The following is a 27,326-nucleotide window of genomic DNA, read 5'->3' as shown; positions in this document are numbered from 1 at the left end:
TCTGATTCTGAAATCATGACTTTTCATGACCTTCCGCACAACATAGACTACATATCAGGGGACTTGAGGCATGATTTATCTTCATGCATTTGGAATGGTATATTCTAACCTCATATCAATATTCTAAAAGCACTAGTGAGTTGGTCATTGTGTTGATAATTGGCCCCAGAGGTTTCATTCTGGTCCAACGGCACAAACGCTGTCGCAAGGAGGAAGTGTGGTGGTTTGTCCTCGCTCTCAGACATCTGTATGCCGTGCGTCTTATGAAAACTGAGCAGCTTTCAGTCCAATCTATCAGAATCGTTGCCCTCTGAGTTAAAAGAGCTGATGTCGCGGTTAATGACTCAAGTAGTGTGTGGGAAGGGCTTGAATTCTACCACTCTGCTTATAGTCAGGAGTAACCCAATAGTTATTGTCAGTATTGTATTCCTTGAAACTGGTCATAAACTCGGCAGCTTTTTGGTCATTATTGCTGTAAATCTGCACACTGAAACTGCAGGCGATGTTATAATATGTGACCAAGCCTGTCGTGATCAATGACATGACTCTGTCCCACATAAACCATTACTCCACCCCCTGAGTTTGTCTCCTTCCTCCCACAGACCTGTTCCCTTTCAGAACTGAAACGACACCCAGTAGACCGGGGGTATGGGGCTGGGGGTGGTTAGTGACCCTGCCCCTAGATGGCCTTTGGGCGGTCAGGCGGTGTGTTAAAGTCTCCCTTGTTCAAGCAGATTACCCCCCTCCTCCACACCAATAAACACATACAACCCACCTCTGCCATCGCCACAGCTCCCCTCTCTACCTGGCAGCTGGGCTGGGAAGGCCTGACACTAAGGGGCTTTATGTCCCTGTGTATCTTGTGGCTTGAGGCTTCGCCACTGTGCCCGGGGAGAGTTCCTGGAAAGCCAGGGCCTGGGGATCCACAAAGCCTCCTTGCCACCTCAAGCCCAGAGCCCAGGCCGCAGGACAGTAAACCTGGCAAGAGCTGAGTCCAGACAGTGGTCAGCTGGGGGGGAGGGGGGAGCGCACGGCCACCCCACCAGCTCTGTTCCCTTTGCTCCTGTATAAGGCCCTAACCATCTCCACCCCCACCAACTGCTACCGTGTAAACTAGCAAGCTTTCCTCACTATCTGATTTACAGGGCCTGGTCGTGCCTGGGCGAATGCAAACTGTTTTGGGGGAAAAAAACATAGTCCAGTTGGTGCCTCTCCCCTGCTTAGGGTTAACATGTGACCAGTGGTTTTCGAAGCGGATATATTATCTGACAAGAAAAAAACAAGTTGATGTATGACCTGACCTAGCGGGGCCTACCTAGAGATGACTGGTCGACTTTCCCTCCATCCTCCCCTCTTTGACAAATCACCGTCCATGTTTTGGAGCCGAATGCAGCAGGGCCAAACAAGGACTCTTCGAGGCTAAATCATCTCCAGCTACATCAGGCAGACCACATTTCTCATTGCCGGTTGCATTAGTCATTTGGGCTGTTTATCAGTTTAGCTTGAAATCTAAACTGGTAAACAGCTTAAATGAGTTATGTAACATGCAAGCCTCTGTTGTTGAAATGTGTGTGTGTGTGTGGGGGGGGGGGGGCTCTGTTTTAGTGTTATTTGTTTTGGGGGGTTCTAGATTTAATAGTGTAGCTCTGTCCGATAGATTTAGCCACATGGGATTAATTGAGACTGAGATTCATTATTTTTTACTTCAGTGATAAAGAAGTCACACACTGTTCCAGTGTGTGTGAATGTGTCAGGCGGGTTTGTGTGGATTCATCAGGTGATCGAGTCTGTCTTCGTAGTACACTGTCTTCATGGTACACTGTCTTCGTAGTACACTGTCTTCATGGTACACTGTCTTCATAGTACACTGTCTTCATGGTACACTGTCTTTATAGCACACTGTCTTCATGGTACACTGTTTTCATGGTACACTGTCTTCATGGTACACTGTCTTCGTAGTACACTGTCTTCGTAGTACACTGTCTTCATGGTACACTGTCTTCATGGTACACTGTCTTCATAGTACACTGTCTTCATGGTACACTGTCTTCATAGTACACTGTCTTCATGGTACACTGTCTTCATGGTACACTGTCTTCATGGTACACTGTCTTCATGGTACACTGTCTTCATAGTACACTGTCTTCATGGTACACTGTCTTCATAGTACACTGAATGACCCTTTGACCTGTGACATTAACCACTTTCACAGACTGAAGATTGGAACAGGAGTTGTGCACTTTTGTCAGTAATTTAACTGCAACCGGGCCTAACAGTCCAGTACGTTTTCGACGAAGCTCTCAGTTGACTTGGGACAGAAGCATGGACTGAGTTTCTTAGGTAGCTTGGCATAAGGTGTGAGAGCCATCAGCACCCTAGGTTTCACAACCCCATTTCTTCCATGTAGCCAGTCTATTTTAACCATTTGAGTCTATTTGAATGTGCTGCCAATTATATTTAATGACCTCAAACTTTTTGGTTCCCAGCTTCGCAATGAGATCCATTGGGAAGCACAACTCGCTCTGAACTGTAGTCAAGGAGCCTAAAAAACGTGAACATTTAAATGTATTCCAAACAATGTTTTAATTCCCTCAATAAAAAAATGGTAATATACACTGCTCTCCTTTGTATCAAATTGATTTCTGAACCTATAACCTGCTTCCTGTGAGAAGTGTGTTTTAATACTTGCTCACAAATAATGGAAAATGTTGCTACCAGGCAAGCCGTAATCGTAAGATCCGACTCATAAACATGTGGCCTGCATATTAGAATTTGATTAACAGTCTCACCTCTTGCCGCCTCCACTTACACATTTACAGTTTAGAGCCTCATTTCTGTTGTGTTATTGTTCGTGGGATACTACGTTTTACTCAAGAAATCTGTATTGATTCGACACTTTCTGAGCACTGACTCATAATAAAACTGAGAATTCAAGCTGAATGTTTTTCCATCACTTGGTGAGGTCCATCTTACCAATGCCCACCCCGGGCCCTTTGCATACGCCTCGTCTCAGGGGCCACACCCTTTTACCCAGCATGCATCCTGTTAATGAGCACGGCCTACCAACTTGAGTTAAGGCCATTGCCAAAACTTCCCGAAACTGAGCTCAATTTATAAAACATTGAAGCATCACTTGAATGATCCTCATTTTAAGATAAAGCATGATACTAAATAAAAAGTGACATTCCACATCAACTAATACCTACATAAAGACAATGCTAGTGCATAAAGCTCTCACCACTCATAACAAATACTGCTTTTCCTCATCAATAAGACATTTATGTCCCTGGTGGTCTCCTAGGAGCTGAAGAGTATTAAAGGATTGGAGGCTATGTACTACATGAAATAAGTGGTAGTAGATGGTTTAGTAATTATCATAAAATCTCAATTAAAACACCCTCACATTTAATGCATGTAAAAACACAATGTCCCTTTGGCATGAATCACTGGTGATTTGAGTTGGCCTGATTGTGGTAGTATTTTAGAACTTTACTGGAAGAACATTGCCACCATGTGTTAATACTAGGGTGGAATAAAAATGTAACATGACTGGTGAGCTTTAGCTCAATGCTACCATCTTGTGGTATGTGGGTTAATTAGCAGGAAAGATTCTCCTATACAAGTTGACCACATTTAGCTACTCTAAATGATCAGGTGGCAGCTATTTTGTCAATTTTTGGGCAAAGACAGTCTGCAATGTGAAACCTACCTAGCCATATACAATTAAAATATATAATTGGTTGAACTAGAATTTGATCCAAGCTCAGTAGTTTCTGTAAAACTCCAAGTGTTGTGCATGCAGAAAGTAATCTACCAACCCCATTCCACACATGGTGTATTGATAGGGAAATATTATGGACCTTTGATACATTTTGACCAAATTAATTTGCTCAAGCTCATTCTTAGGTTGATTCATGAAAACTACACGGGTTCTTTCTGTATAAGAAATTTTATTTTCCCCTTATGAGTGAACAAGACATGTCCTTTAGAAGAAGGTGTTTGGTCTCTTGGTGGTGAAGCGGGGCTTGTGCTGGCGACGCAGCACCCTGTGGGGCAGGGGGAACTTGATCTTGGAGTCCTGGAACAGGAGAGGAAAGGGGTTTCAAGTCTGCACCATTACAATTGCATGTACATAAACTCTGCACCTGCTAAATACTGGATCTTGGATCGCATGTTGCCAGTTACTTAACCGCCAGGTTTGGCGACGAGAAACAAATCTGGAAGAGGAATCTGGCATTTGTCTGGCGGGCATTTAACCAGAGCTGACTTAAATAGTAAGTCCCGTGAGAGACCCACTTATTCAACGGTCATTCTAACAAGTAATCTTAGTGTTGAAAGTCTCCCCTCAAGTCTGTTTCAGAATAGACTTGATGTGATGTAGATATCCACTAAGGCCCAACGGTCATCCATGGAGGAGGATAATACAAGGATGCTGTCTGCCAATACTTACGTGGAACTGCTTGATGGCAGGTCTGCGACACTTGTTGGCGGCAATCTCCTGGACCTTCATAATCTGGATGGAATGGGCGCGGGCGCGATGGCGGGCTCCCATATCCCGGTCTGCAAGGAGCAGAAGGGCAATTTAAAACTTTTTAAAGACAACCAGTTGATATTACTAATTCCATGTTAACGAGCTTATTTCTCGGTTTGGGAGGGAAGCATGAACGATGTTGAACCTTGATTTCACTTCCGTTAGCACATGGAGCCAGTGGAAGGCGACAAAGTCCTCATTTTTATTTATGCACACATGACAAGAGCATTATACAAAAGAGATAATGACCTTTGGGTTTGCGTGCCTTCAATCTCAACGCCCGCCGCGTTTGATTTTGCTAGCCGATATATCACACGACAGATCTGGCAACCTTAAGTTTATGGAGGGTGAGGCCCGTGGGGACGTATGGCTGTAGGGCACCACTTACAGCACTGTGTGACTGCTCCAGATGTGGTCAGGTCTCTGTACTCTCTGTACATGTTGTGGGTGCCGCTGCGAGAGTCGTAACGCAGCCAGATGCCGAAGTTCTTCACCTTGAGTGGGGTCTTCTCGTGCACCTGGGGGCACCACAGGAGGGGGGAAACGGTTAGCAAGCACACCCATCACTGAAATATGCGCAAACTTTTACATTGCTAATAACTACATGATGAATACTGCGCCGCAGTCAAGTCACAGCACATGCAGAGGTACCCCGAAAGGGGAGTACTTTGTTGAGATGAAAATGTCTGCTAGGTATTCTCCCTTCATGTAGGCATTCACCACTCAGAACGTACCAGGCCGCAGTAGACCGTCTCTCCAGAAGCCTTCTTCATCTTCCTGAGCTGGGAGACGAAGTACCAGAAGCGAGACTTGGCCACGACATGGTTGGGGGCGAAGATCCTCATGCGGTACAGAGGAGGAGTGGGGTTCTTGGCCGAGGGCAGCAGGCGCCCAATGACTTTGTATTCCCTAAGCTGTTGAAAGGATGGACAGATTTTGGTAAAAGTGGAACAAAACTTGCATGTGGAAAAGATGTAGAACCTTGGATTCACTTTCAAAGGCACTGCAGCAGCAGAGAAAGGCGACAAGGTACGTACTACTTTTAGCACACCAGACAAGATCAAACCATATATTTGATAGGATCTTTGGGTTTAGGGTGCATTCTTGTCGGCTAACCACTTGTTAGTTAATAGATTTAATGTATCATCTGTGGCAAGTCGGGAACTGTTGTGGTCTATTAGCTTTGAATTATCAGTTGATTTGTGAGCATATAACGCTAGCTAACTGTAGTGCTGAACTATCGTTAGCTTGCCCTGGTACTACAGTTGTACTAGGCCTTAACCTAGATAAATGTCGTAAGATTTTAAAACTTATTTTGAAGAGCAAGAGTAGGACACACGCAAAACAATTCACTTTACAATATGACTTGTGTTAGGTAAACTCATCGTCTTGACTGCCGCTGCAACTCTAACTAGCTATGCAGTAACACACCGTCCACATGCACATGGCTCAACACAGAAAATTAGACGCCATATTGGGAACGAACAAGCATCGGTTTTCAAGACCCAAAAATGTGGCGATCATCTTTACTTTATATAGCATTTTATACATTAACCAATTCGCTAAAACTTTAAATACGTAAGTAGGCGATAATATAGGACTTTGTGACCCATAGCTACGACAAATAAAGCATTTTACATACTGTGCCAGACGCCTTCATGGTGTCTCTCGCTGACTGCCACTGTAAAAGAGGAAGTAGAAGGGCGGAGACTGCACACGTCAAGTACGAAGGAAGGCGGGTCTAATGCTTTCATTTCTCTGATTGGCGCGCTGCGAAAAAGTGGTTGTTCATGGTTGTTAACGTAATTAAAAGTTTACATAGAACATACGTTTCATTAACCATTTGTCGGCGTAGTAGTGTTTGGTGAATATGATGGCTTAGTTTGTAGCACAATTAATGTTGATATTCATTTGACCTAATGGACTACTAGTTAATGACTAGCTTATTTGTTCAGAAATTACAAATACATTACATTAAATTTCATTACTGTTATTTTTCCACCAGTGTTTCAGACCCCCACTGATCACCCGTGATAATTGGTTTACATTAATGCAATCGAGTATATAAACTATTGATCATTTAATATAAATAATACACATAAATATAATTCTTAAGATGAAGGACAGATTACAACTACATTCGTATTATATCATTAGCTATATGTATTATATAGTCAACCAGAAATAATTCAAGAATTTCTTCCTGTGCTCGTGACCCAGCTAAATACGATTCTTCCCATTTCCGTCGAATCGACACGCCGCACACAGTCAATTGACCTAAAAGTTCCTCAATAACATTTCCGTTATACCAAATTTGCCTTCACAATAAAACATTACCAGAAATGTGGCATAACCAGTCAATGGGCAGGACTTTTGAATCCATGAATATTCCATGATGCTTGGGAATTTGAAGCCTTTAATATTACAACAAGTAGGCTAACTATGACTTACAGAACGCGAGTCAATATTAATGTATTTTTTTAAGAACTAATAGTCTGGTTATTTGTTCTAGAAATGTATTTAATCAGTCATACGTTTTCATGATGTTTGGATTCAAACCCAAGTAGACAGTTATATTATAGCTACTTATATTAAGATATTTTACATATCAGTTGGGGTCTCTATGCGCCACATCAAATACATTTTGGCAAATGTAAATGAAGTTTAGGACTACTTTAAATTTTTGAGCACATTTTTACGACCTTTATTTTGAAAATGTTACAAAGATTTTGACCGGAAGTTAGATTACTTACTGAGGCTGCCTTAACCCCGTTACACACCGTGCAAAATCCCATAGCGCACTGCTCGATGTGGGCCATTCTGACAACCTAACTAGCTAACTCTACTGGTTACTGTTTTGTGGAATATTCTACTTTAGATAAACTGACGTCAGAGCATAATGCGATAAATTTGTTGTTATGGTAAGCTATTTTGACGATCTATTATTTGTTTAATGCCGAATACTTAGTGGCTTGGAAATGATTTTAACTGTCTCATTTTTACACCGTGCAAACGCAAAGCGTGGCTGTGCGCGAGGTATAGCAGCCGGTACGCCAACATTTATTAAGTCGTGAACACTGCTGAATGAGTGTGAAGTATAGATGACAAAACATGTCAGAATGAATAGTTGAAAACCATCTATTTGGGCGGGGAAGTTATTACGTTAGTTTTTGTAGCTACTAGCTTGCTAGCTCTATATTAGCTAGCGCCACTCCGTCTCTGCCATATGTGTCCCAACTTTTTCTGAGGAGTGGTTGGGGTTAGCATGCTGCTACTACCAGGCTAACGCCACTCTAGACAGTCATACGAATTGTGACATGATGGACTGTCCAACTAATGCAACTCTGAAATGATTCCTTCTGTGACACATGTAATGTTCGACTGATGAATATTTTCAATGATCACGACGCCAAATAGATATTTAATCTTCTTGCAAATGTGTTCATTTGTATCTGTCTAGTTGACAGCTTGGCATGTCGCGCTAGCTAGCAAACTAATTAGCTAGACTTGTTAATTGGATATGTGGTCCATTCAGAAGGAAAATGACTAATTGTGGGAGCGATGTTGAAGCCGTGTTGCATCATACAGTATCTGCGCAATGTAACTGATCTAGTAGCAAGGTATGTGTTGTTCACTGCCTGGTTGGTTTGTAGCTATTGTTCAATCAGTGCGAGAGGCCAACTTCAGGGTTTTGTGTCCCATCAACAAGCAACACATTGAGTTTGTGTTATTCAGTGTAAACACTGTCACTCAATATACATGCCATGCAGGTCTAGTTTGTGTTTATGTCGCCGGACTATGCATTGTATAATTAGCTAGTCGAAGTGTCTTTAACAAGTAGGCTACTAGAAGTGTCTCCGACTCAAATGGGGTGTAATTCACACTTATGTTTCACGTTGTATTTACGTATTTCATAGTCAACATAAGACAGGTAGTCAATTTCTGGGAAACCTTGGACATCCTTCTACCACATTCTGTTATCTATAGAAATTAGAAAATATTTCTCTGGCATTAGAACTTACTTACACTTACTGTAAGTCGTTCTGGATAAGAGCGTCTGCTAAATGAGTATATTTAGAAAAGCACTACAGAACCACAGCTGACCATCATGGGTGTCTCTTTGTGTTTCTAGATGTTCACGACCTGCTTGCAGGTATCAGAGAGGATTGAACCCATAGTGGAGTCTAGCTAACCTACGAATGGCCTGCCAGTCTATAGCTGCAATCATGGACGAGCAGGCCCTGCTGGGGCTGAACCCTAATGCTGATGCCTGCTACAGGCAGAGGGTAAGTGTGTGTCAGTCTGTCTGTCTGTCTGTCTGTCTCGGTCAACATCAAAAAAAACAAACAGTTGGGAAATAATCATAAGGGAAAAAAAACATCGATTATATAGACCGTCCAGAATGCTCTTGTAGCTCTACAAGAAGACATGAGACATTGTTTAAATGACTAATTGAATCTGTTATCTGCAAATATGTGCTTCTACAAATCTACTTCATGTGTCGATCCAAATATGATTTCTCCAGAACAATAAATGTAGCTCAAGCTACCTTTTTTTTAAAGCATTTTTAGATTGGTGTTGCCAGGCAGCCTTCCTGTTTTGGCATCCAAACACCCACCATCTTCTTGCCAGTAAAGAAGGCTTGCTGTAAATGTTTCTCTCCGTCAAACCCTCAAGGCTGTTTGCAGAATGTTGGTGTTTCGTGTGTGTGTTTTGTAGAATCTGGTGGCTGGGCATACATTTAACGGTTCAAGGTGTAGGGGACCTCCGTCCTGCAAGTCTGCATCATACTCTCTAGCCTTGGGTCGTATTCAGCCCAAACGCCCTTGTGTGTGTGTGTGTGTGTGTGTGTGTGTGACCCGCTCTCTCCCCGTGACCCTCTCCAGGCGATGGTGTATTTTGAGCAGCTGAAGGAGTCCCAGGATGCATGGGAGGTGTGTGCCGAGGCCCTGGCTAAAGGCATTTACAGGTGAGATGCAGCTGGCAGCATGCCCGTACGTATGGGGGTACAAACTGCCCACACTGAGGCTGAATCGACACGCTTGAGTTTCTTCCTGTCCAAAGTGACATCCAGTAAAGAGAAGTCCATAGTCCCTAAACACCTTCGTCTCGTGCGTGTGTGCAGTGAAGCAGCATTTCAAGGTTCAGTGTGTGAAGTTGACACCGTTGCCCCCCCCCCCCCCCCCCTCTTATCTCTCAGTGACGACCATGTGAAGTTCTTCTGCTTCCAAGTCCTCGAGCACCAGATCAAGTACAGGTAAGAGGAGGAGGGGCGGGTGCGCTCGCCCCGTGCTTTCCTCTCAGCGAGGCAGAGAAAGAAGCCACTTTGTGCCTGCTCCGCTGTCCTTGCCGTTATTGTCTGAATGGAATTTGTTCTTTTGTCCCAGACACGCTGGTCTCAGTGCCGTTCAACAGCAGCTCATCAGGGAAACCCTCATGAAATGGCTCCAGTGTCAGGTATGTGTGTGTGTGTGTGTGTGTGTTTATAACGACAGCAATTTTTGTACCTTACTCCTTGATCCAGGAAGTGGACTAAGACACCCATTTGCTGTAATGAACCCCACCCCCCTTTCTGAACCATCTTTCTGTTATCCTTCACATCTCCCCTCCAGCTGATGAACGCCCAGCCGGAGAAGCCCTTCATCCGCAACAAGGCGGCCCAGGTGTTTGCCCTGACCTTCGTCATGGAGTACCTGACCCTGTGGCCCAAGTTCTTCTTCGACATCCTGTCCCTGGTGGGGCTCAACCCCCACGGCGTGGACGTCTACCTGCGCACGCTGATGGCCATCGACGCCGAGGTGGTGGACAGGGACATCCTCCACTCCTCTGAGGTGAAAGCCCCTCCCTCACTGCCCTCACTCTCCTGCAGCCCCTCCCTCATTGCCCTCACTCTCCTGCAGCCCCTCCCTCATTGCCCTCACTCTCCTGCAGCCCCTCCCTCATTGCTCTCACTCTCCTGCAGCCCCTCCCTCATTGCCCTCACTCTCCTCATTTTGTGGTCATCTGAAGCAGTTTTAGTCGAATTTCTTTGTTGTGCGGTGAAAGGAATATAAACTACAGTCGCGTGGATCTCACTCATGGTACTTCACAGGAGACGCGCAGGAATACCCTGATCAAAGACTCGATGCGGGAGCAGTGCATCCCCAGCCTGGTGGAGTCCTGGTTCCAGATCCTGCAGGCCTACCAGCAGTCCCACCCCGAACTCACCTGCCAGTGCCTGGAGGTGGTGGGGGCCTACGTGTCCTGGATCGAACTCAACCTCATCGCCAACGACAGGTCGGTCCATCATATCTGTCTGCTGCCATTTTGACAGTTCGTCGCCACAAACTTGGTCGGGTTGCAGTGTCCCGGACTTAGCACGTGCGTCTCTGGTTGCCAGGTTTGTGAACCTGCTGCTGAGTCAGATGTCGGTGGAGGAGCTGAGAGAGGAGGCCTGCGACTGCCTGTTTGAGATCGTCAACAAGGGCATGGACCCTGTCGACAAGACCAAGCTGGTGGAGTCCCTGTGCCAAGTACTGCAGTCTGCCGGCTTCTTCAACGTGGAGCAGGTTAATGGGTTCCTGCCGTTGATTACGTTATCTCTTAAGCGTGAGCCATAGGTTAAAGGTCCAGCGATGCCATGTTGTGCACCGTAGGCCTGGGCCATCTGTGTTTCTAGGTCATTGTAGATATCGCTAGCAGGCTTGGGAGTCCAGGGGGCCTCAAGTCTTGTTTACCGAGCCACAGAGGACAGTCCCCCCCCCCCTCCCCCCACAGTCCTCAGCCAGGTCAAAGGTCACGTTTCCTCTTCCCCTTCACCTCCTCGACACTAAAGCGTTTCCTCTCTCTCGCTGTCTCTCTCTCTCGCTGTCTCTCTCTCTCGCTGTCTCTCTCTCTCGCTGTCTCTCTCTCTCGCTGTCTCTCTCTCTCTCGCTGTCTCTCTCTCGCTGTCTCTCTCTATATCCCCTCAGGAGGAGGACGTGGACTTCCTCGCCAAGTTCTCGCGGCTTGTCAACGGGATGGGCCAGTCGCTGGTGCTGAGCTGGACCAAGCTGGCCAAGGCGGGCAACGTGAAGGTGGCGGCGGAGACGCTGCAGGCGGTGGAGGCCAAGGTGCCGCTGCTGCTCCAGCTGCTGGTGCACGAGGACGACGACATCTCGGCCAACATCGTGGCCTTCTGCTACGACTACCTGCACGTGCTCAAACAGGTGGGCAGGGCGGCCTGGCGCGGGGCACGGGAGCGGAGGAAGGGGGGGGGGGGGGGAGTAGGTCAGTGGTCAAAGTTCCCTTAGGAAAGGAGTTGAGCCCAGGGGAAGGCCATAGGTGTGAATGAGCAAACGGCACGTTTTAAAGGATTTCTTCTCCCATCTCAGGGGTCAGACTGGCCTAGTAGCATGCAGGTAAGGAGTGGAGAAGAAGAAGCCATTGAAGAGAACTGGGACATAGCCAAGGTGTAGGATTGGTTCACGCAAGACCCCCCTCCTAATCTCAGTTCAAATGGATTCCAGCCCCTTTGTGCTGAACTTCATGCTGGTCAAAGGTTTTCATGTACTAATGGGATTTCTCCATTTCAGCTTCCTCAACTGACAGACCAGCAGAAAACCAACATCGAGGTGAGATTTCATGAGTGGAAATGCTTTTTTTTTCTTCCATAGACTTCTCTATGAAAGTTTGAACGCCGAACAAAAGCGAGCCCAGTAATCTCACTGTCTCTTTCCAAACAGGCCATCATGCTCGCCGTCATAAAGAAACTGACGTACGACGACGAGTACAACTTTGAAAACGAGGTGAACCTTCAGTCCCGTTTGTTTTCCAGAATGATCAATCAAAACCATGGCAAAGTTTTGGAATACTTCTCTCTTTCTGCCCATGCCTCACTCTGCTCCTGTCTCCCTCCCTCCCTCCCTCCCTCCCTCCCTCCCTCCCTCCCTCCCTCCCTCCCTCCCTCCCTCCCTCCCTCCCTCCCTCCCTCCCTCCCTCCCTCCCTCCCTCCCTCCCTCCCTCCCTCCCTCCCTCCCTCCCTCCCTCCCTCCCTCCCTCCCTCCCTCCCTCCCTCCCTCCCTCCCTCCCTCCCTCCCTCCCTCCCTCCCTCCCTCCCTCCCTCCCTCCCTCCCTCCCTCCCTCCCTCCCTCCCTCCCTCCCTCCCTCCCTCCCTCCCTCCCCCAACCTCCTCCAGGGGGAGGACGAGGCCATGTTTGTGGAGTACAGGAAACAGCTGAAGATGCTTCTGGACCGCTTGGCTCAGGTCTCCCCAGAGCTGCTGCTCCAAGCTGTGCGCCGTGTCTTCAGCAACACCATGCTGTAGGTCCCCCCCCTCAACACACACCATCCTCAACCTCCCCACGACACACCCACCACTCCTCACTGCAGGATCAGGCACCGCCGGGGGTGGTTCTCTCACGACGACTAATCCTAGGCTGACGGCCCTTTTTCAATGCGTTTCGTCATGGCTTGTTTTTGCTTGCGCGCGCGTCCCCCCTCCTGGCAGGAACTGGCAGAGCAGTCCCTTCATGGAGGTGGAGGTGGGCATCCGGCTGCTCTACATGCTGGGGGAGGCCCTGCCAGCCTCCCACGGGGCGCACTTCTCCGGGGACAACGCCAAGACCAGCGCCCTGCAGGACATGATGAGGACGGTCAGTCACCACACACACAGACACAGCACACCACCCACGACAGCAGACCGCTCGAACAAGTCGTTTAGAAAAACTTGTTGTGTGTGTGAATAGGAAGACCCAGCTTGAATTTGAATATATACATTTCCATTTTTTTGTTTTTATATCATTTTTTGACAACCAGTGAAGCCAGTGATGTGCATGTCTGACACATTGTACCTTGTGTGTCCCCCCCCCCCCCCCCCGCAGCTGGTCTCCAGTGGGGTCAGTGGGTACCAGCACACCTCTGTGGCCCTCGAGTTCTTTGAGACGGTTGTGCGATACGACAAGTTCTTCCTCGTGGAGCCCCAGCACATTCCAAACGTCTTGGTGAGTGTTTTCAAACGACTTCCACCGTCAGTCCCTCCTTAAAACCACACGCGCACGTTCAGTCTCCTCACATTTCCGTGTTGGGTCGAGCTCGAGAAAAGGAGACAGGCACGCCCTACCTTTGGCTGTACGATATCAAATGTCCGCCGGGGTGGTGAACGAGGTGTTTTTTGGGGGTTGTGCGTAGATGGCGTTTCTGGACCATCGTGGTCTGAGGCACAGCAGCCCCAAGGTCAGGAGCCGGGTGGCCTACCTCTTCTCCCGATTCGTGAAAACATTACAGTAAGTCTGGCCCACACACACACACTCATGTCTCTGCTCACTGGCCTAGAGTAATGGATATGCAAACAGCGTATGAGAGCCCTCTGATATCAGGAAATAAGATCACGCGCCCAGCAAAGTCAACAAGTGACGAATCATTGACGACCTCAATGCTTTGTTCTACGGGCACAGCAAGCGTTTTGTTTTGGGAAATATCCTGTCCTTTGTGTGAACCCGTCGTTAGCATGGATGCTAACATTGGTCCTGTGTTGACAGTAAGCACATGAACGCCTTCATCGAGGACATCTTGACCAGGATCCAGGACCTGCTGGAGCTCGCTCCTCCTGTAAGGACCCCCCGCCGGCCCGCACCACCACACGCAACCCTATTGAATCCACGCCAGCTCCGTCGCTTTCCTTACCACAACCTCGCCAAGAAGACGTATCTTGGCTTTTGTCGCGTTATCCTGACCCCCGTTCTCGCCCAGCTGCTGTAACACCCCCTTCCCCCTGCCCGTCCTCCAGGAGAACGGCTTCCCCGCGCTGCTGACCAGCGACGACCAGCTGTTCATGTTCGAGACGGCGGGCGTGCTGATCGTGAACGGGGAGAGCCCGGCGGAGAGGAAGCAGGCCCTGATGAGGAGCCTGCTCACGCCGCTGACGGAGGCCTTCCGCCTCCTGCTGGCCAAGCTGCCCCAGGAGGCCGAGGAGGAGAGGCAGGCCGCGCTGGCCGACTGCCTCAGCCACGCCGTGGGCTTCGCCAGGTACGCCGCTCCCCCTCCCCCCTCGCCTCAGAAGCCGCGCCCCGTTGGATGGTGGGAGAAGCCATGTCCTGGGGTTCAAATCCGGCTTTGGGACTTTTCTGCATGTCTTCCCTTCTCTCTCTCTCTCTCTCTCTCGCGCTCTCTCTCTCGCGCTCTCTCTCTCGCTCTCTCTCTCTCTCTCTCTCTCCTCTGTCTCTCTCTCTCTCCTCTGTCTCTCTCTATGTCTCTCTCTCTTTTTTTCCTGTCACACTTCACATAGTCAGTCCAATAAAGCAGGAAAAAACAAGGAAAGTTCACCAATAAAAGCATGTCTTCCCCTCGCTTCCTCCCCGCGTCCAGCCGCACCAGCAAGGCCTTCAGCAACAAGCAGACGGTGAAGACGTGCGGCTGCACCGAGGTGTACCGGGACTGCCTGCAGGCTTTCCTGCCGGCGCTCAGCTGCCCCGTCCCGAGGGGCTCGCTGCGCAGCGCGGTGCGCTCCTTCCTGCACCGCATGATCATCTGCCTGGAGGAGGAGGTGCTGCCCTTCATCCCCGCCGCCTCGGAGCACATGCTGAAGGACTGCGAGGCCAAGGACCTGCAGGAGTTCATCCCCCTCATCAGTCAGATCACGGCCAAGTTCAAGGTACGCGTTGACCGGGGCGGTGGGGCTGGGGGGGGCTTTCGGACGACTCGTCAAATCGAGAGCAAAGCTGGAGGTTGGATTGGCTTAGCGTCGTGCTTCGGGCACGTCCTTGGGCTGCATTTCCCTCCTTGCGTTATTACGCGCGATGTGGCGAGACTGGTTTGCGGTGACGAGAGATTTGCAGCCGTTTGCGCTAACTGTGAGTGTGCGTGTCCCCAGGGCCAGGTGTCCCCGTTCCTGCAGCAGGTGTTCATGCCGCTGGTGCTGGCCATCTTCGAGGTCCTGGGCCGGCCGGCGGAGGACAACGACCAGGCGGCCGCCCTGGAGAAGCAGATGCTGAGGAGGAGCTACTTCACCTTCATCCAGACCATCGCCAGCAGCGGCATGAACGAGGTCATGGCGGGCCAGGGTCAGTAGCTTCCTATGGGGGGAAAAAAAACCTAAAACGTTTTGGTCATGGGGCCAGGCGGTCCCTTTTCTCTTGGGTGTGAACGCTCCTGTGGTTGTTGACGCTGAGCGTTGTTTTTTTTTCTCCCGTCGCGACAGGAGTTGAAAACATCGAGAGGGTTCTCTTCACCATCATCCAGGGAGCGGTGGACTTCCCCGACCCCATCGCCCAGAAAACCTGCTTCATCATCCTCTCCAAGCTGGTGGAACTCTGGGGTAAGAACATCCTTCGGACGTAGCCTTGAGAGAGGTCTTGTATGGAGAAATGTTTGACATCACATGGGTATGCGACTGCTATGCTGACGGTGTGCGATGGGTGCTCATGTGGTTTCTGCCCCCAGGAGGGAAAGACGGAATGGTCGGGTTTCCAGACTTCATCTACAAACACATTGTTCCAGCTTGTTTTCTTGCTCCTCTTAAGCCCACCTTTGACCTCACAGATGCTCAGACAGTTCTGGTATGTTACTATAGAAAAGAACTGTTTTTTTTATATTTTTTTTTTACCTTGATTCAATAGAAGAAATAGACTTAAATTATATTTTTGTATCATGTGAACCTGTTTGTCGCTCTGCAGACGTTGTCCGAATGTGCGCTGACGTTGAAAATGATTCATCTCAAAAGGGTTCGTCTCACATTTCCACTCAATGCCACAGCTTTTGCAACAGTAATGTGGGAACATCAGTTGTATTTCATGGGGTGTTTATGCGAAAACCGTTCTCTGTCATAGGGACCCGAATTCATTCAGTACCTACAGCAGGAATACCTACCTTCCCTGCAAGTGTCACCTGAAATTACACAGGTAAGATAATAGCTGACTATTCTGTTTCTATTGTATTAAAAAAACAAAGTTAGCCAGCTGTTTGACTTGCATTTGTTTTTGTGCCTTGCAACAGGAATTATGTCAAGTGCTGGAACAGCCAGATGTGAAGGTCCTCAAAAGCTACATTAAGGTACGTGAGCTACTGACTGGACCTTGAGAACGGCACAAGCTCTCTAACGTGCTCCGAAAGTTACAGCCAGCTGTATCCTGTTCGGTTTCCTTCACTGACTTTCAGGCCTTTTTTTTCTCTCCATAGGCATTTTTTCAGCGAGCCAAACTATAAAAAAAGAAACTGGAAGTTCAGAAGGATTGTGAGGACTCAGAAGAGAGTTGTTCGTGCCACTTACAACAAAGACAAAAAAAAAGACTGAGCTTAGCATAGGAGCTGCTTTTGCACTTAAACATGTACCTGCATAACGAAAGCCCATCCTGTGTAAGTGGGGGAAATGAAGCAGGAAAACAAGACGGAGGGGGCTGTCACTCCATGTTGGTTGGCCACACCCCTCCTCTGACCATGGACAAATCAAGGACGTGCTGTCCATGGGGGATTGGAGTCCTGGTTGGGCAAAGAAGGTTTGTGATTGGTGTAACCACTCAAAAGAAAGGAAGTAAACTATAAAATATAGTGGGGAAAGTTCAAGAATGGTCTTCAAATGGTAAATTGAAAGTTTGCTGTCTACTCTACCTAAACATGTTTTGGTAATGAACTAAAAATGACCTGAACAAGTGACTTTATAGGAGTTGAGAGGCATAGCTTTTTTTTTGGTTAAACATGATTTTGACAGGAATTTTTGTGGAAAAATAAGGGCTGGATTGTGACAATTCTGTCGAATGGTGGCATTGACTTTTATGTTGTGGAATGGATTCATTTAATCTTTTTTGGAGTTTGAAGTGACTTACAGGAGAATTCAAGTGCTTATGGTCCTGGTTCATTGTGCATTTGCCTTCCAGGTTTACCACATACCTCTACCCCCCCCAGTGTTTGCATGTCTTGGGTATAACGGCATTCACATATCGTTTTTCCTGATATTCTCAACGTTACTGTCCTTGGACATCATTTAGAACATGCTTGTGTGTTAGAACTGCATCTCACCTGTACAGTCATGAGGTTTATGTAGTGATTCACGACAGTCACGTGTCACGAGAAATGTTCCTTAAACTGGATGCCACTGACAGTTTTTCTAAGCGTTTGCACCAGTGTTTCGACTTTTTTTCAGAAGGAAATGGAAGAGAAATGGTGGAACAAAATGTAAATAATGACCTTAAGATAAGATGATGTTCAAGTGTAAATAAAGAGTTTCTAGGTTTAGGCTTTTTTTATTTTTTATTATTGTATTCCCATCTGAAAACTTGTGCAAACGGTTAGTGAATCTGGTCATTTTATGTACAGCAATCCAAAATAAATGTTGCTCGTGTACAGAACGACGCATTCGGAATCTAAATGCATTTTATATTGAAGAATCGGATGATTCTTCAGGCCTCGGAAGACAGAACACGATTATGCAATGTTGATTGCCTGCAATACTGTGAAGTTTACCTGCCCAACTGCTCCCTAGGTGTGAATAGTATTTTCAGTTGCAGTTTTGAGTACGCAAACCCCACCCCCCCTACCCCATCTGCATCTACCCAAATATCAAATGTTCCCCTCAGTGTTGTACTAATTTTAGTAAGACATTTTCGAACTATTCAACATAATTGAGTTGTACTTTTAATGTCCCATAATGGCATATTCTGTACCCTTTTAATTTCATTTAGTCGATCCATCAGTGAAGTATCTTTGCGACGTCAGCACTCGAATCACTACATTTGTTGTTTTGGCAGACACAGGCAACCTTGTGAGTGTAAACTGTAACTGTGCCTGGGACACTGGTAATATTTTACCAACCATTTAGTTGGGTGCTGGTCGAAGATGATAATACCGATTTATTTGACTTCCACCACAATTTAAGGTTTCATCCATGCCGTTGCTGTTCTTTGCTGTCTATGCCATGAATTGCATTGCAATTTAAAACTTTAATTGTGGCTCTGGTTTACCTGGATAAGGTCTGAGGAACATTTAAAACATATTTTTAATAAAAGGTGACTTAAGAAGTCTTTCATGTGAATCCTAAGACATCAAATGCTGTATGGGTTGCCAATGCAGAGTAAGAAATCATTTCAAACAGCAGTTTCTAAAATGGTTTTATTAATGGATTGTGGAAAACCATGTTAATTGCATCTATGCCAAATATGAGGTAATTTGTTCATTATGGATTGAAATGTCTTTGTGAGAATGTAGGGTTTATTTTTTGATACTGACATGAACCTTCACATCTGTTAGTACCAACAAGTGTTTACTAATATGCAGTCTTCATTATCCCACCACAATCATTTGCAGAAATAAATGTTTGTGTTCTAACAGTAACATTGTTTATTATCAATTCAGTTGCTTTCCACACCCCTATTATTGAGAAGACAGCTTCTTGTTTTTAATGCCACATGTAGCACAAAATGTAAGATTTGTCAAACCTATTGGGTTAGGGACAGCTGAACATGCACAAGAAAATCAAGAGTAATCAGTTGATGCAGTTAGTCTATGTTCTCTTCCATCTTATCTGACAGTCATAGCCCTCAATTATAGGCCACAGCAATTGGCACAAATAAGAAAAAAAAAGTTATCTTGTTTAGTTAAGAAATTAAAGTATGAAGTCCCCTCTTATCCTTGACAGTTTGAGAACTGTACAAAATCATATTTGTAAAGCTTTGGAAGGCTTGCTTGTAAGTCAATTCATTCGTGTTCCTTCATTTACAGACAAATGTCAGGCCACACTGCTCGATGGTCAGCTCACTTCCTTTTAAGTCGCTCATGAACCTTCTAGTTCCAAGTGCCCATAGTCTCTAGCTGAGCCAAAGTGTTACCCCTTGATTACGGCGATTGGTCGTAGTTTAATAGCCTTCTTGCTTATTCCAGCATCGTGGCATGTGTTGACAACATCTGTCACATTCTTGTATGATTCAGGAGCCTGTATGGATAGAAGGATTCCACTGTTATCATTGAAATAAATAACACTTCAACAACTATGCATTGCGTGTCAAACAGATAAGTAGCAAGGCGTGTGTGGGTCTCTGCTTTCGGCCTACCTCCTCCATGACTAGTTTGGGCGAGGCCACTCGAATGGCAATGCCCTTGTCTGCCAGCTTGTCCAACACATCCTGGAAGTCTAAGTTCCTGCGGGACTTGGCACGAGACAGAGCACGCCCCTGGACAAACAGCAGTTGGAAGTTGTGGTGAGTTAAACCAAGTCAAAAGTCAAGTTAGAGCGACGTCGTCACTGCGATGACGGTGGATGGTTGAGGATTTAGAAAGTGACGCGTGATAAACTTCAGGAAGCCTGGATTGAAGGGAGCTCATACCGCGCCATGACAGGTGGTGCCAAAGGTCTCAGTCATGCCCTGCTCTGTCCCCGTCAAGACATAGCTGCAGGTGCCCATCGTGCCACCAATTAACACCGGCTGGCCTGTAAGCTGACAGAACAAAAGTACACGCCAAAAGAATGAAAGTACAGTTACAAAAACAATGACGCTCACTTGGGCCACGGTTCTAGGCCGCAGCGGGTACCTGGTAGTCCACGGCGATGAGGGGGTGGTGCGGGGGGAAGGCCCGGGTGGAGCCCTTGCGGTGCACCAGCAGGGTCTTCTGCTTGCCGTCCACCATGTGCTCCTCCACCTTGGCGATGTTGTGGGACACGTCGTAGATCACGTGCATGTCCAGGTCGTCTGGCGTGGTGGCGAAGACCTTGGAGAAGGCCTGCGAGACAGACGGACAACGCGTTTCACCGGGACTGAAGACTTGAGATGAATATGCTTTATCTATGCTTTGATCTGCAGTGAACTGATAACCAGTGAACAGGTAACCAGTGAACTGATAACCGGGGAACTGATAACCGGGGAATTGATAACCATGGGACTGATAACCAGGGAGCTGGCAGGATGGGCTACCTGTCTGGTGAGGAAGGTCATGGAGGAGCGGTTGACCCAGGCGTAGTTCCCTGCGGCGGCCATGCCCTTCAGGTAGTCCTGGCCCTCGTCCGATGTGATGCGAGCGCAGGCCAGCTGCCGGTCATTCACTATGATCTTGTCCCTCTTCATCGCCTTCTCCATGGCAACAAGGGCATCTATGGAGGTGAGTTTCATTCAATACGCATTTCTTCCCCTCCCACACACGTAACCACATGTAATTATCTGGCGGATAAGGGTATTATGTGATGTCTCGGACCTATCAGCATGCAAAGTGAGTCATCGCTGCAGCTGATGCAATTACGTAGCAAGCAGTCGTTCTGACATGGCAAAACAGCGCCCACCTGTGGCCACCTGGTGCCCGAGCCCCCTGCTGCCACTGTGGATCATCACGCACACCTGGCCCTTGTGATCGATGCCCATCTTCTTGGCCGCGTAGTCGTTGTAGATCTCATCCACCACCTGGATCTCAGCGTAGTGGTTCCCTGCCCCTAGTGTTCCCAGCTTACAGAGACAAGAATCAGCACATATTTACTACAACCAAAGTCGCCAGTGGACAACGTGTATCATAGTAATGTTTAGAAAAAGATAATACATCACTAATAACATATTAATAATAAGTCCACTTTAGTTTCAGGAGGGTTGTATGGGGTGACGGGGTCCGAAGACCCAGGGGAGGTCTTGGAAGATACCTGTGGCAGGCCCCTCTTCTTGGCCTTGGAGGAGACCTTGTTGGGGTCAGCCTGGAGCATTCGGCCGTACTCCTCACAGTGCTCCTTGTCCTCTGCCCAGGCGTAGCCCTCCCTCAGGGACCAATCCACCCCCATCTCCAGGGCCTCCTCAAGGTCCCTGCATCACCAACACCATGGTAGGTCACATCAGAGATACGGTCATGAACGGCGGTCAGTGCCTATGGGGCCTGTGTGGGGCCCTAGGTCCCTCCCTCCCCCCTTTCCTCCTCCTTACTTAGCGTTCATAGGGATGACCCCCTTGGAGCCCACTCCCACGGGGATGTGGTCAAACAGCGCCTGGGCCAGCTGCTCCTTCACCGGCTGGACGTCCGCCTCATCCAGGTTGGTCCTCAGCAGACGAACGCCACAGTTGATGTCGAAACCCACACCCCCTGCAGAGAAGCGGTCACCAGACCAGACGTAAGTCACACGTGCTGTGTGTGTGACGTTATTAGATGGTGCAACACCTATGGCAGTCAATCCTGTACCTGGGGAGACCACAGCAGTGGGATCACTCATGTCAAAGGCAGCCATATTTCCAATGGCAAAGCCATACCCTGAGTGGACATCTGGAAGTCCAATAGATCTCTGGGGATGATGTTTGGCAAGACAAATTGCTGTTTTGTTTTGACAATTCAACACAATTTATAGTTGACATCTCAGTTTGAATGTAAAAGTACTTACATGTACTATTCCTGGTAGAGCTGCAACATTCCCAATCTGTTTCAATGCCGGGAGAAACCCTCCAAAACCTAATAAAATATATATTTAAATGTATCACCCAAGCTATGTTAACGTAGCATGTATGGTTCTGTATGGCATGGTGTCATATCTACCTCCTCCTTTACAAGCATTTCGTAATTCCTCAAAAATCAACTTTTCAAGGGGGTCGTTGACGTAGAAGACTCCTTCCACCTGAAAAACAATTTTTGTTTGAGAGCATTGACTTGTAGCTAGTTTGCTATCTAACAAGACATAGGCTATTACTACTGGTTTAGATCTAAGGGATTGATGCGGGTGTGGACGGACTATGTTACGTATTATTGAACACAGTCTGTAAACATAACTTAAAAAGTAACTTAAATGCATTTAAAATGATCTACGTCCACGTCTACCACATGTGCTAACTGAAGTAGCAACTTAGCTTCGTTAATGCCAAGCCAAGCCCAGCCATGTCATTCAATACAACTTGTTCACCTGCATGTTCGGGACAAAGCCCTTTTTGATACGCCAACAGTTCTTGCCAATTTTATCCATATATTGCAACTCATCATTGTAACTTCTGCTCATTTTGGTGTTAGACGATCAAAATATATTGAAATGTGATCACTGAACAGTGTTAGAATCTCTCTGACAGTAACTGGCATACGCAACTACGGAAACTCAGAAGTACCGTGTTACAAAGCAAAACGCGTTAGGATTATTATATAGTTTTGGGTTTGTAATGACAAAACAGTTTTTATTTTTTTACAAACCACTTGGTTTTTAGTTCAAAGATTCTGATAATAGTGTTTATGTGATTATGTTAAGCACATATTTTACAGGAATACAACTATGTTTGTTTAATTTCAGTTTCCGTAGAGCATCCCTCATCGTTATCCGTAGTTTAAGTCAAACACAACATAAGCTGTAGTTTTGTAGCTAGTAAATTACTGAAGACTGTCAATACCCCTATTTACCTTAATCAAGCAATGCGACCATACCCTCATGGTATTAGTTTGATAATTTATTAGGATACGTTGTTTAGATGGTTTGTGACTCGACGTAAACTGACTGGCTGCAATTAAACGTAAGTGCTTGGTACTGTAACTTGTTGGGTAACATTATTAGCTTGCAAGGTACCCTGTTACCCTGTTAACTGAATGGTTAGTGCTACATAGTAGCTATCAAAAAAGCTAACTAGTGGCAGTAATAGCTGTAGAGCTAGCATCCTAACTTAACCCTTTCTGCTATGATTTTTTTAAAGAAACGAAACCGAAACATGAAGACATAGGGAGGAAGAACCATATATGTAGCTGTTAATGACATACGTGAAATGTTTTCTGAACATGTCTGATAATCTACGCGTTTCTTTTGGTCCTTCTAAGCATGAAGCTGCGTGTTAGAGTCAACAAGCAGACCAGCCGCGTGGAGCTGGAGGGAGAGGAGCCCACCATCACAGAGCTAAGTATTCAAATCAAGGAGATCCTGCTGCCTTCCCATGGACTCAGGTCAGACCCCTGTTTCTCCCTCTTGTATTGTATTTTAACTATTGGTATTTGTAAAATTCCACAGTCCACAAAGAAATGCATTTGTAGCTATGGGCGACAGTTACTCCATAATTACACAACAATGGTTGTTAAGGCTTAAAGCAGTTTTTTTCTTCTTCTCCCACCTACAGCCCGGACACAGAATTCACCCTGTCCCTGAATGGCACAGAGCCTCTCTGCGACACAGGACAGACACTCTCCTCATGCAGCATAGTTTCTGGGGACTTAATCTGCGTAATCCTGCCTCAGTCTGTGTCTGTGCCCTCCGCTTCCCCCTCACCTGTGAGCCAGGCTGCCAGCCACAGTGCTAGAACCTGCCCCAGCAGCAGCAGCAGCAGCAGCAGCACGGCCGCACAAACACCACCACCCAAACAGACGAAACACTCCCATGCCATGCATTCTAATGAGGTGAGCACTCTGTCCTCAAAAAAAGTGATCAACAATGACTCTCTGGAATGACTCGGTGCGATTTCAAAATGGAAAAAATATGCAAATCACCTGATCCATGATGCAGTCAAAGGGAAAGAAGGAGAGATCGACGCACAGCCCTGTAGCTAAATATTCATATGCAAAGCTTTCGAGCTGAGAATGAAAATAATACTCACATTCTCAACTGACAGCAGACGCCCTTGGATTTAGGGGAGATTGTTTGTGTATGTGTGTGCCCGTGTGTGTGCGAGTTGGAAAGAGGTGCTGAGTCATCCTCTGTACTTTCTGGCAGGCCAGCGCAAAAATATGTAGCATGGTTGTTAGGATTTTATAACTGTTCTATATATTACCATGTATCGATGTCAACCCTGTTTAATTCAAGACTACTAAATCATACGTGTGACATTTTTTTATGGCCCCCAGTGGTGACCTCTTGAAAAGTAACTCAAAACACATTTTGTAATTCTCCATCCAACATTTAGCCAGGCACAAGCAAAAAGGTAGCTGAGATGCAGACAGATCCTAAACAGGAAATGGCCCCCGAAGAGGAACAGGAAGCAGAGGCAGCTCCGCTCACCTTGGAGCCCATGCTGTGTGACGAGGCAGAGGAAGGCAAGTTGCCTCATTCCTTGGATGTGCTCCATCACAACTCCCAAAGCAGCAGCCAGTTTGATGCTGTCATGGTGGTCGTGCACCTTCTGATGCTGGAGACTGGGTTCCTCCCTCAGGTGAGGTGAACAGGGACTTGGCATGTTCTATACAACAAGCAGCCATACAGAATACCACAGTTTACCAACATAGAAATGACTGTGGCTCTCTGTGTGTGTCTGTGAAGGGTTCAGAGGTCAAGCATGGCGAGATGCCCAGCGATTGGCGGGCTGCAGGAGGGGTGTACAGGCTCAAGTACACCCACCCTTTTTGCGAGGACAGCCTCATCCTAGTTGTGGCCGTTCCCATGGGCAACCTGCTGGCTGTTAATGGTGAGTCAGCCAACATACAATTTTAGTCTACAACCTCCTCTTACATTGGCAAGCTTTAATTTGATATGTATTTACTCTCAACCTGTTTCTAATGTACTTGTACGCACAAAACCCATTTTATATTTCTACAGCCTCCCTGAAGATCAATGAGAAGGTGGAGAAGGTTAATAAGCTGACACTGAACCCAGTCCTCTATGTAAATGGCATTGTACAAAGTAAGTCTGCTCGGACCAGGAGCGTGCAGGGATGTACACCAAACCCTTCAGGACTCGACTTAAATGTGCATTTCTGCTGTGTCACCCTCGTCACAGGAGAGGATGCAGCAGCCAGTACCTACAAAGACCTACGCAAGTTGTCGCGGGTTTTCAAAGACAAGATGGCTTATCCCGTGATAGCTGCAGCCAGAGAAGGTATATGTGTGGAGCAGTATGTGTGCATTAAAAAATATTGAAAAAAGATATTCATATGATGACTGTTGTTGTTATTATTATTATTATTATTATTATTTAAAACTCACTGTCTCCCTCTGGTGGTGCCAACAGCCATGGCGCTCCCGCCGGTGTTTGGCCTGTCTATCCTGCCTCCAGAGCTGCTGCTGCGAATGCTGAGGCTGCTGGATGTGAGCTCCCTGCTGGCCCTGTCGTCCGTCAGCAGACACCTCAACACTGCCACTGCTGACTCCACCCTGTGGAGGCACCTCTACCGTCGCGACTTCAGGGGTAGGAGGCCCGAAACGCACACACCCTTATTTAGCATGCCAGTCCCTCAGTCAACTGTCGACTGGACCTATTTCCAGAATACTAACGGTCTCCTGGACAGGAATGAGTATTTCACAGCAGCACCTTTTAAGCCCTTTAAGGCTTACCTATTCTATATTGTTTATTTGGTTCATTCAAGATGGACAGGAGACATCAGAGAGCTGTTGTCGGTGATAAGAGGCTCCCTCCCTGAGCATTGAATGCCAAGCGCAACAGCTCATTCCAAATGTCAGGGCCACAGGTTATATTAAGTTGTGTTTGTTAAAAGTTGGTTTGGTTTACGGCTTCTCTGAGAAATCTGCTTCATTCTTATCATTTCATCATGCAGATAGTCAGAATCCCGTCAGAAACACAGACTGGAAACAAGTGAGTAATATCCTTTCCTAGAAGAGAACCTCTCTGAATAAATGCCGGCATTCATACGAATTCTGTCACGCTGTATTTCTCTGTGTCTGTGCACGTAGTGGATCTTTCAGTAGCTAATTGAGCGTTTAGTAGAGACCAACCAAAGCTTATCCATTTGTCGGCTCCGGTACCTAATTGTTATGTTATCACAAGATGATATTCCTCCTTTCTCAGCTGTACAAGACCAAGTACAAGATCCACAAGGAGGCCTCCCGTTATCGGCCCATGCCCCGTGTCCTGCCCTTCCCACGCACCTTCCCTTTCCACCCCGGGGCATTCCACCCCACCCCACCCCCCCTCTACCCCCCCGGTATCATCGGCGGAGAATACGACGAGCGCCCTAACCTCCCCCACGGCCTGCTGCCCAGGCCGCGCTATGACCCCATTGGCCCGCTTCCAGGTCTCCCAGGTCACGATCCCGCGGGAGGACTTCTGATTGGACGGCGGGGCCACAGGCCCTCTGGGGGCCGGCCGGCGGACATCCGGCGGGGGTTCATCTGACGTAGAGCTACGAGAGGGGGCGTGTTTATCTCATGATGAGGAGGCACAGAATAAAAGTAGGGTGGAGTTGGACGTGCCTTCCTGGCTGGTGTTTGTTGGGGTAGCTGCCTGGCATTGACGCAGATCAGTTGCACCACTTAGCTTTGTCTCCTAACCCTTGCTCTTTCTCCTACCATATTGACCGTGGGTCGAGTTTGCATTTGAGCTCTGTCTGTCTGTCTTGAGAGATTACCTTACTAAAACTAAATAACATGATGGGTGAATGTCCATCTCGTGTATTAGAGGGAGTGATGAGATAATCGCATGGAGGATTGGGGAGAAAATGTTTCACTTATTCCATTTAATACTTGGGTGAACACATTTTATAAATTACAAGACAAAAGCTTTTAATAAAATTGAAAGAAAAGCTATTGACTGATTTGTTTGTGGTTATTTTTTAGCACATATCCATTCCGTAAAACAGTCGCTGGAGGATGATTAAATGCAAGTGCTCCACAACCTGACTACACTGTAAAAATCCTATTTCCCCGTGTGCTATGTTCTTAACTGAATTATTGCATACATTTTAAAGCCACTATTCAAGTTTATAAGATGCATATTTAATGGTGGGCCTGTAGTGACGTTATAATACCATAGGCTGATGAATGTACATGGTGCATTCTCATAGAGAGGAATCGGACCTGTAGACCGCATTGCATTTTTGAATAAAAGAATAAGTCTACGTTAGTTCAGCTAGAAGTAAACAAAGAAACAAGACTCGATCTGATGGATGTCTACAGTGAGCCGCGGTCCGCGTGTCGCTGGCTGCTGCATGCTTTGTCTTCTATAGGATTTCAATGACATCATCCTTTTTCCTTAGAGCAGTGACAT

The 27,326-nt window shown here is 47.0% G+C and overlaps 4 protein-coding genes and 2 non-coding genes across 7 annotated transcripts; 2 read left to right on the top strand and 4 right to left on the bottom strand.

The window, feature by feature from the left end:
- Positions 1 to 3,930: 3,930 nt before the first annotated feature.
- On the bottom strand, positions 3,931 to 6,297 carry rpl18a (ribosomal protein L18a). Its single transcript, XM_084701956.1, has 5 exons — positions 6,174 to 6,297; positions 5,266 to 5,445; positions 4,920 to 5,049; positions 4,451 to 4,560; positions 3,931 to 4,078 (listed from the first exon to the last, which is right to left on the bottom strand). Exons 1-5 carry the CDS (start codon positions 6,189 to 6,191, stop codon positions 3,986 to 3,988), a joined length of 531 nt encoding a protein of 176 aa, XP_084558082.1. The 5' UTR covers positions 6,192 to 6,297; the 3' UTR covers positions 3,931 to 3,985.
- Positions 4,666 to 4,799, bottom strand: LOC146276720 (small nucleolar RNA SNORA68). Its single transcript, XR_014766170.1, has one exon. It is a non-coding gene; the product is annotated as a small nucleolar RNA SNORA68 (small nucleolar RNA).
- LOC146276719 (small nucleolar RNA SNORA68) lies at positions 5,502 to 5,634 on the bottom strand. Its single transcript, XR_014766171.1, has one exon. It is a non-coding gene; the product is annotated as a small nucleolar RNA SNORA68 (small nucleolar RNA).
- Positions 6,298 to 7,312: 1,015 nt separating the features above from the next.
- On the top strand, positions 7,313 to 18,811 carry xpot (exportin, tRNA (nuclear export receptor for tRNAs)). 2 transcript variants are annotated; one of them, XM_084701364.1, is made up of 26 exons: positions 7,313 to 7,452; positions 8,664 to 8,817; positions 9,418 to 9,500; positions 9,732 to 9,788; positions 9,919 to 9,988; positions 10,144 to 10,362; positions 10,623 to 10,807; positions 10,911 to 11,079; positions 11,482 to 11,718; positions 11,884 to 11,961; positions 12,085 to 12,123; positions 12,235 to 12,297; positions 12,687 to 12,811; positions 12,999 to 13,143; positions 13,372 to 13,491; positions 13,679 to 13,773; positions 14,029 to 14,098; positions 14,277 to 14,515; positions 14,855 to 15,140; positions 15,360 to 15,549; positions 15,687 to 15,803; positions 15,929 to 16,044; positions 16,162 to 16,209; positions 16,315 to 16,386; positions 16,481 to 16,537; positions 16,664 to 18,811. In XM_084701364.1, the coding sequence occupies exons 2-26, from the start codon at positions 8,731 to 8,733 to the stop codon at positions 16,688 to 16,690; spliced, it is 2,994 nt and encodes a 997-aa protein (XP_084557490.1). In that variant the 5' UTR covers positions 7,313 to 7,452; positions 8,664 to 8,730; the 3' UTR covers positions 16,691 to 18,811. The 2 variants fall into 2 exon arrangements, with proteins under 2 accessions (XP_084557490.1, XP_084557491.1); XM_084701365.1 differs by lacking the exon at positions 11,884 to 11,961.
- On the bottom strand, positions 18,572 to 22,509 carry rtcb (RNA 2',3'-cyclic phosphate and 5'-OH ligase). The gene is made up of 12 exons (XM_084701366.1): positions 22,332 to 22,509; positions 21,971 to 22,049; positions 21,819 to 21,886; positions 21,623 to 21,722; positions 21,370 to 21,526; positions 21,096 to 21,252; positions 20,748 to 20,907; positions 20,386 to 20,561; positions 20,006 to 20,194; positions 19,801 to 19,911; positions 19,528 to 19,647; positions 18,572 to 19,409 (listed from the first exon to the last, which is right to left on the bottom strand). The coding sequence occupies exons 1-12, from the start codon at positions 22,422 to 22,424 to the stop codon at positions 19,302 to 19,304; spliced, it is 1,518 nt and encodes a 505-aa protein (XP_084557492.1). The 5' UTR covers positions 22,425 to 22,509; the 3' UTR covers positions 18,572 to 19,301.
- A 128-nt stretch (positions 22,510 to 22,637) lies between these two features.
- Positions 22,638 to 26,866, top strand: fbxo7 (F-box protein 7). The gene is made up of 10 exons (XM_084701367.1): positions 22,638 to 22,923; positions 23,222 to 23,344; positions 23,515 to 23,791; positions 24,295 to 24,540; positions 24,648 to 24,792; positions 24,924 to 25,007; positions 25,104 to 25,202; positions 25,335 to 25,511; positions 25,879 to 25,916; positions 26,130 to 26,866. The coding sequence occupies exons 2-10, from the start codon at positions 23,223 to 23,225 to the stop codon at positions 26,454 to 26,456; spliced, it is 1,515 nt and encodes a 504-aa protein (XP_084557493.1). The 5' UTR covers positions 22,638 to 22,923; position 23,222; the 3' UTR covers positions 26,457 to 26,866.
- The last annotated feature ends 460 nt before the right edge of the window (positions 26,867 to 27,326 follow it).

Source organism: Hypomesus nipponensis, chromosome 7, assembly GCF_054491055.1.
Source record: "Hypomesus nipponensis isolate SF chromosome 7, ASM5449105v1, whole genome shotgun sequence".
Lineage (NCBI taxonomy): Eukaryota > Metazoa > Chordata > Actinopteri > Osmeriformes > Osmeridae > Hypomesus > Hypomesus nipponensis.
The sequence above is the reverse complement of the archived record's forward strand: the minus strand, read 5'-3'. Positions and strand labels throughout refer to the sequence as shown.

What these genes read in the sequence shown, in the direction of transcription:
- rpl18a (XM_084701956.1), bottom strand. An exon ending in AGACGGTCTACTGCGGCCTG is followed by an intron (nt 5,050 to 5,265) that starts GTACGTTCTGAG and finishes TGGTGCCCCCAG; the next exon opens with GTGCACGAGAAGACCCCACT. An exon ending in TGGAGCAGTCACACAGTGCT is followed by an intron (nt 4,561 to 4,919) that starts GTAAGTGGTGCC and finishes TGCTCCTTGCAG; the next exon opens with ACCGGGATATGGGAGCCCGC.
- xpot (XM_084701364.1), top strand. Translation starts at nt 8,731, where the DNA reads ATGGCCTGCCAGTCTATAGCTGCAATCATGGACGAGCAGGCCCTGCTG. An exon ending in ATGCCTGCTACAGGCAGAGG is followed by an intron (nt 8,818 to 9,417) that starts GTAAGTGTGTGT and finishes GACCCTCTCCAG; the next exon opens with GCGATGGTGTATTTTGAGCA. An exon ending in CGATTCGTGAAAACATTACA is followed by an intron (nt 13,774 to 14,028) that starts GTAAGTCTGGCC and finishes CTGTGTTGACAG; the next exon opens with TAAGCACATGAACGCCTTCA.
- rtcb (XM_084701366.1), bottom strand. Translation starts at nt 22,424, where the DNA reads ATGAGCAGAAGTTACAATGATGAGTTGCAATATATGGATAAAATTGGC. An exon ending in CTCTACCAGGAATAGTACAT is followed by an intron (nt 21,723 to 21,818) that starts GTAAGTACTTTT and finishes CATCATCCCCAG; the next exon opens with AGATCTATTGGACTTCCAGA. An exon ending in GCACCACCTGTCATGGCGCG is followed by an intron (nt 19,648 to 19,800) that starts GTATGAGCTCCC and finishes CTGTTTGTCCAG; the next exon opens with GGGCGTGCTCTGTCTCGTGC.
- fbxo7 (XM_084701367.1), top strand. Translation starts at nt 23,223, where the DNA reads ATGAAGCTGCGTGTTAGAGTCAACAAGCAGACCAGCCGCGTGGAGCTG. An exon ending in CTGCCTTCCCATGGACTCAG is followed by an intron (nt 23,345 to 23,514) that starts GTCAGACCCCTG and finishes TCCCACCTACAG; the next exon opens with CCCGGACACAGAATTCACCC. An exon ending in ATGCCATGCATTCTAATGAG is followed by an intron (nt 23,792 to 24,294) that starts GTGAGCACTCTG and finishes TCCAACATTTAG; the next exon opens with CCAGGCACAAGCAAAAAGGT.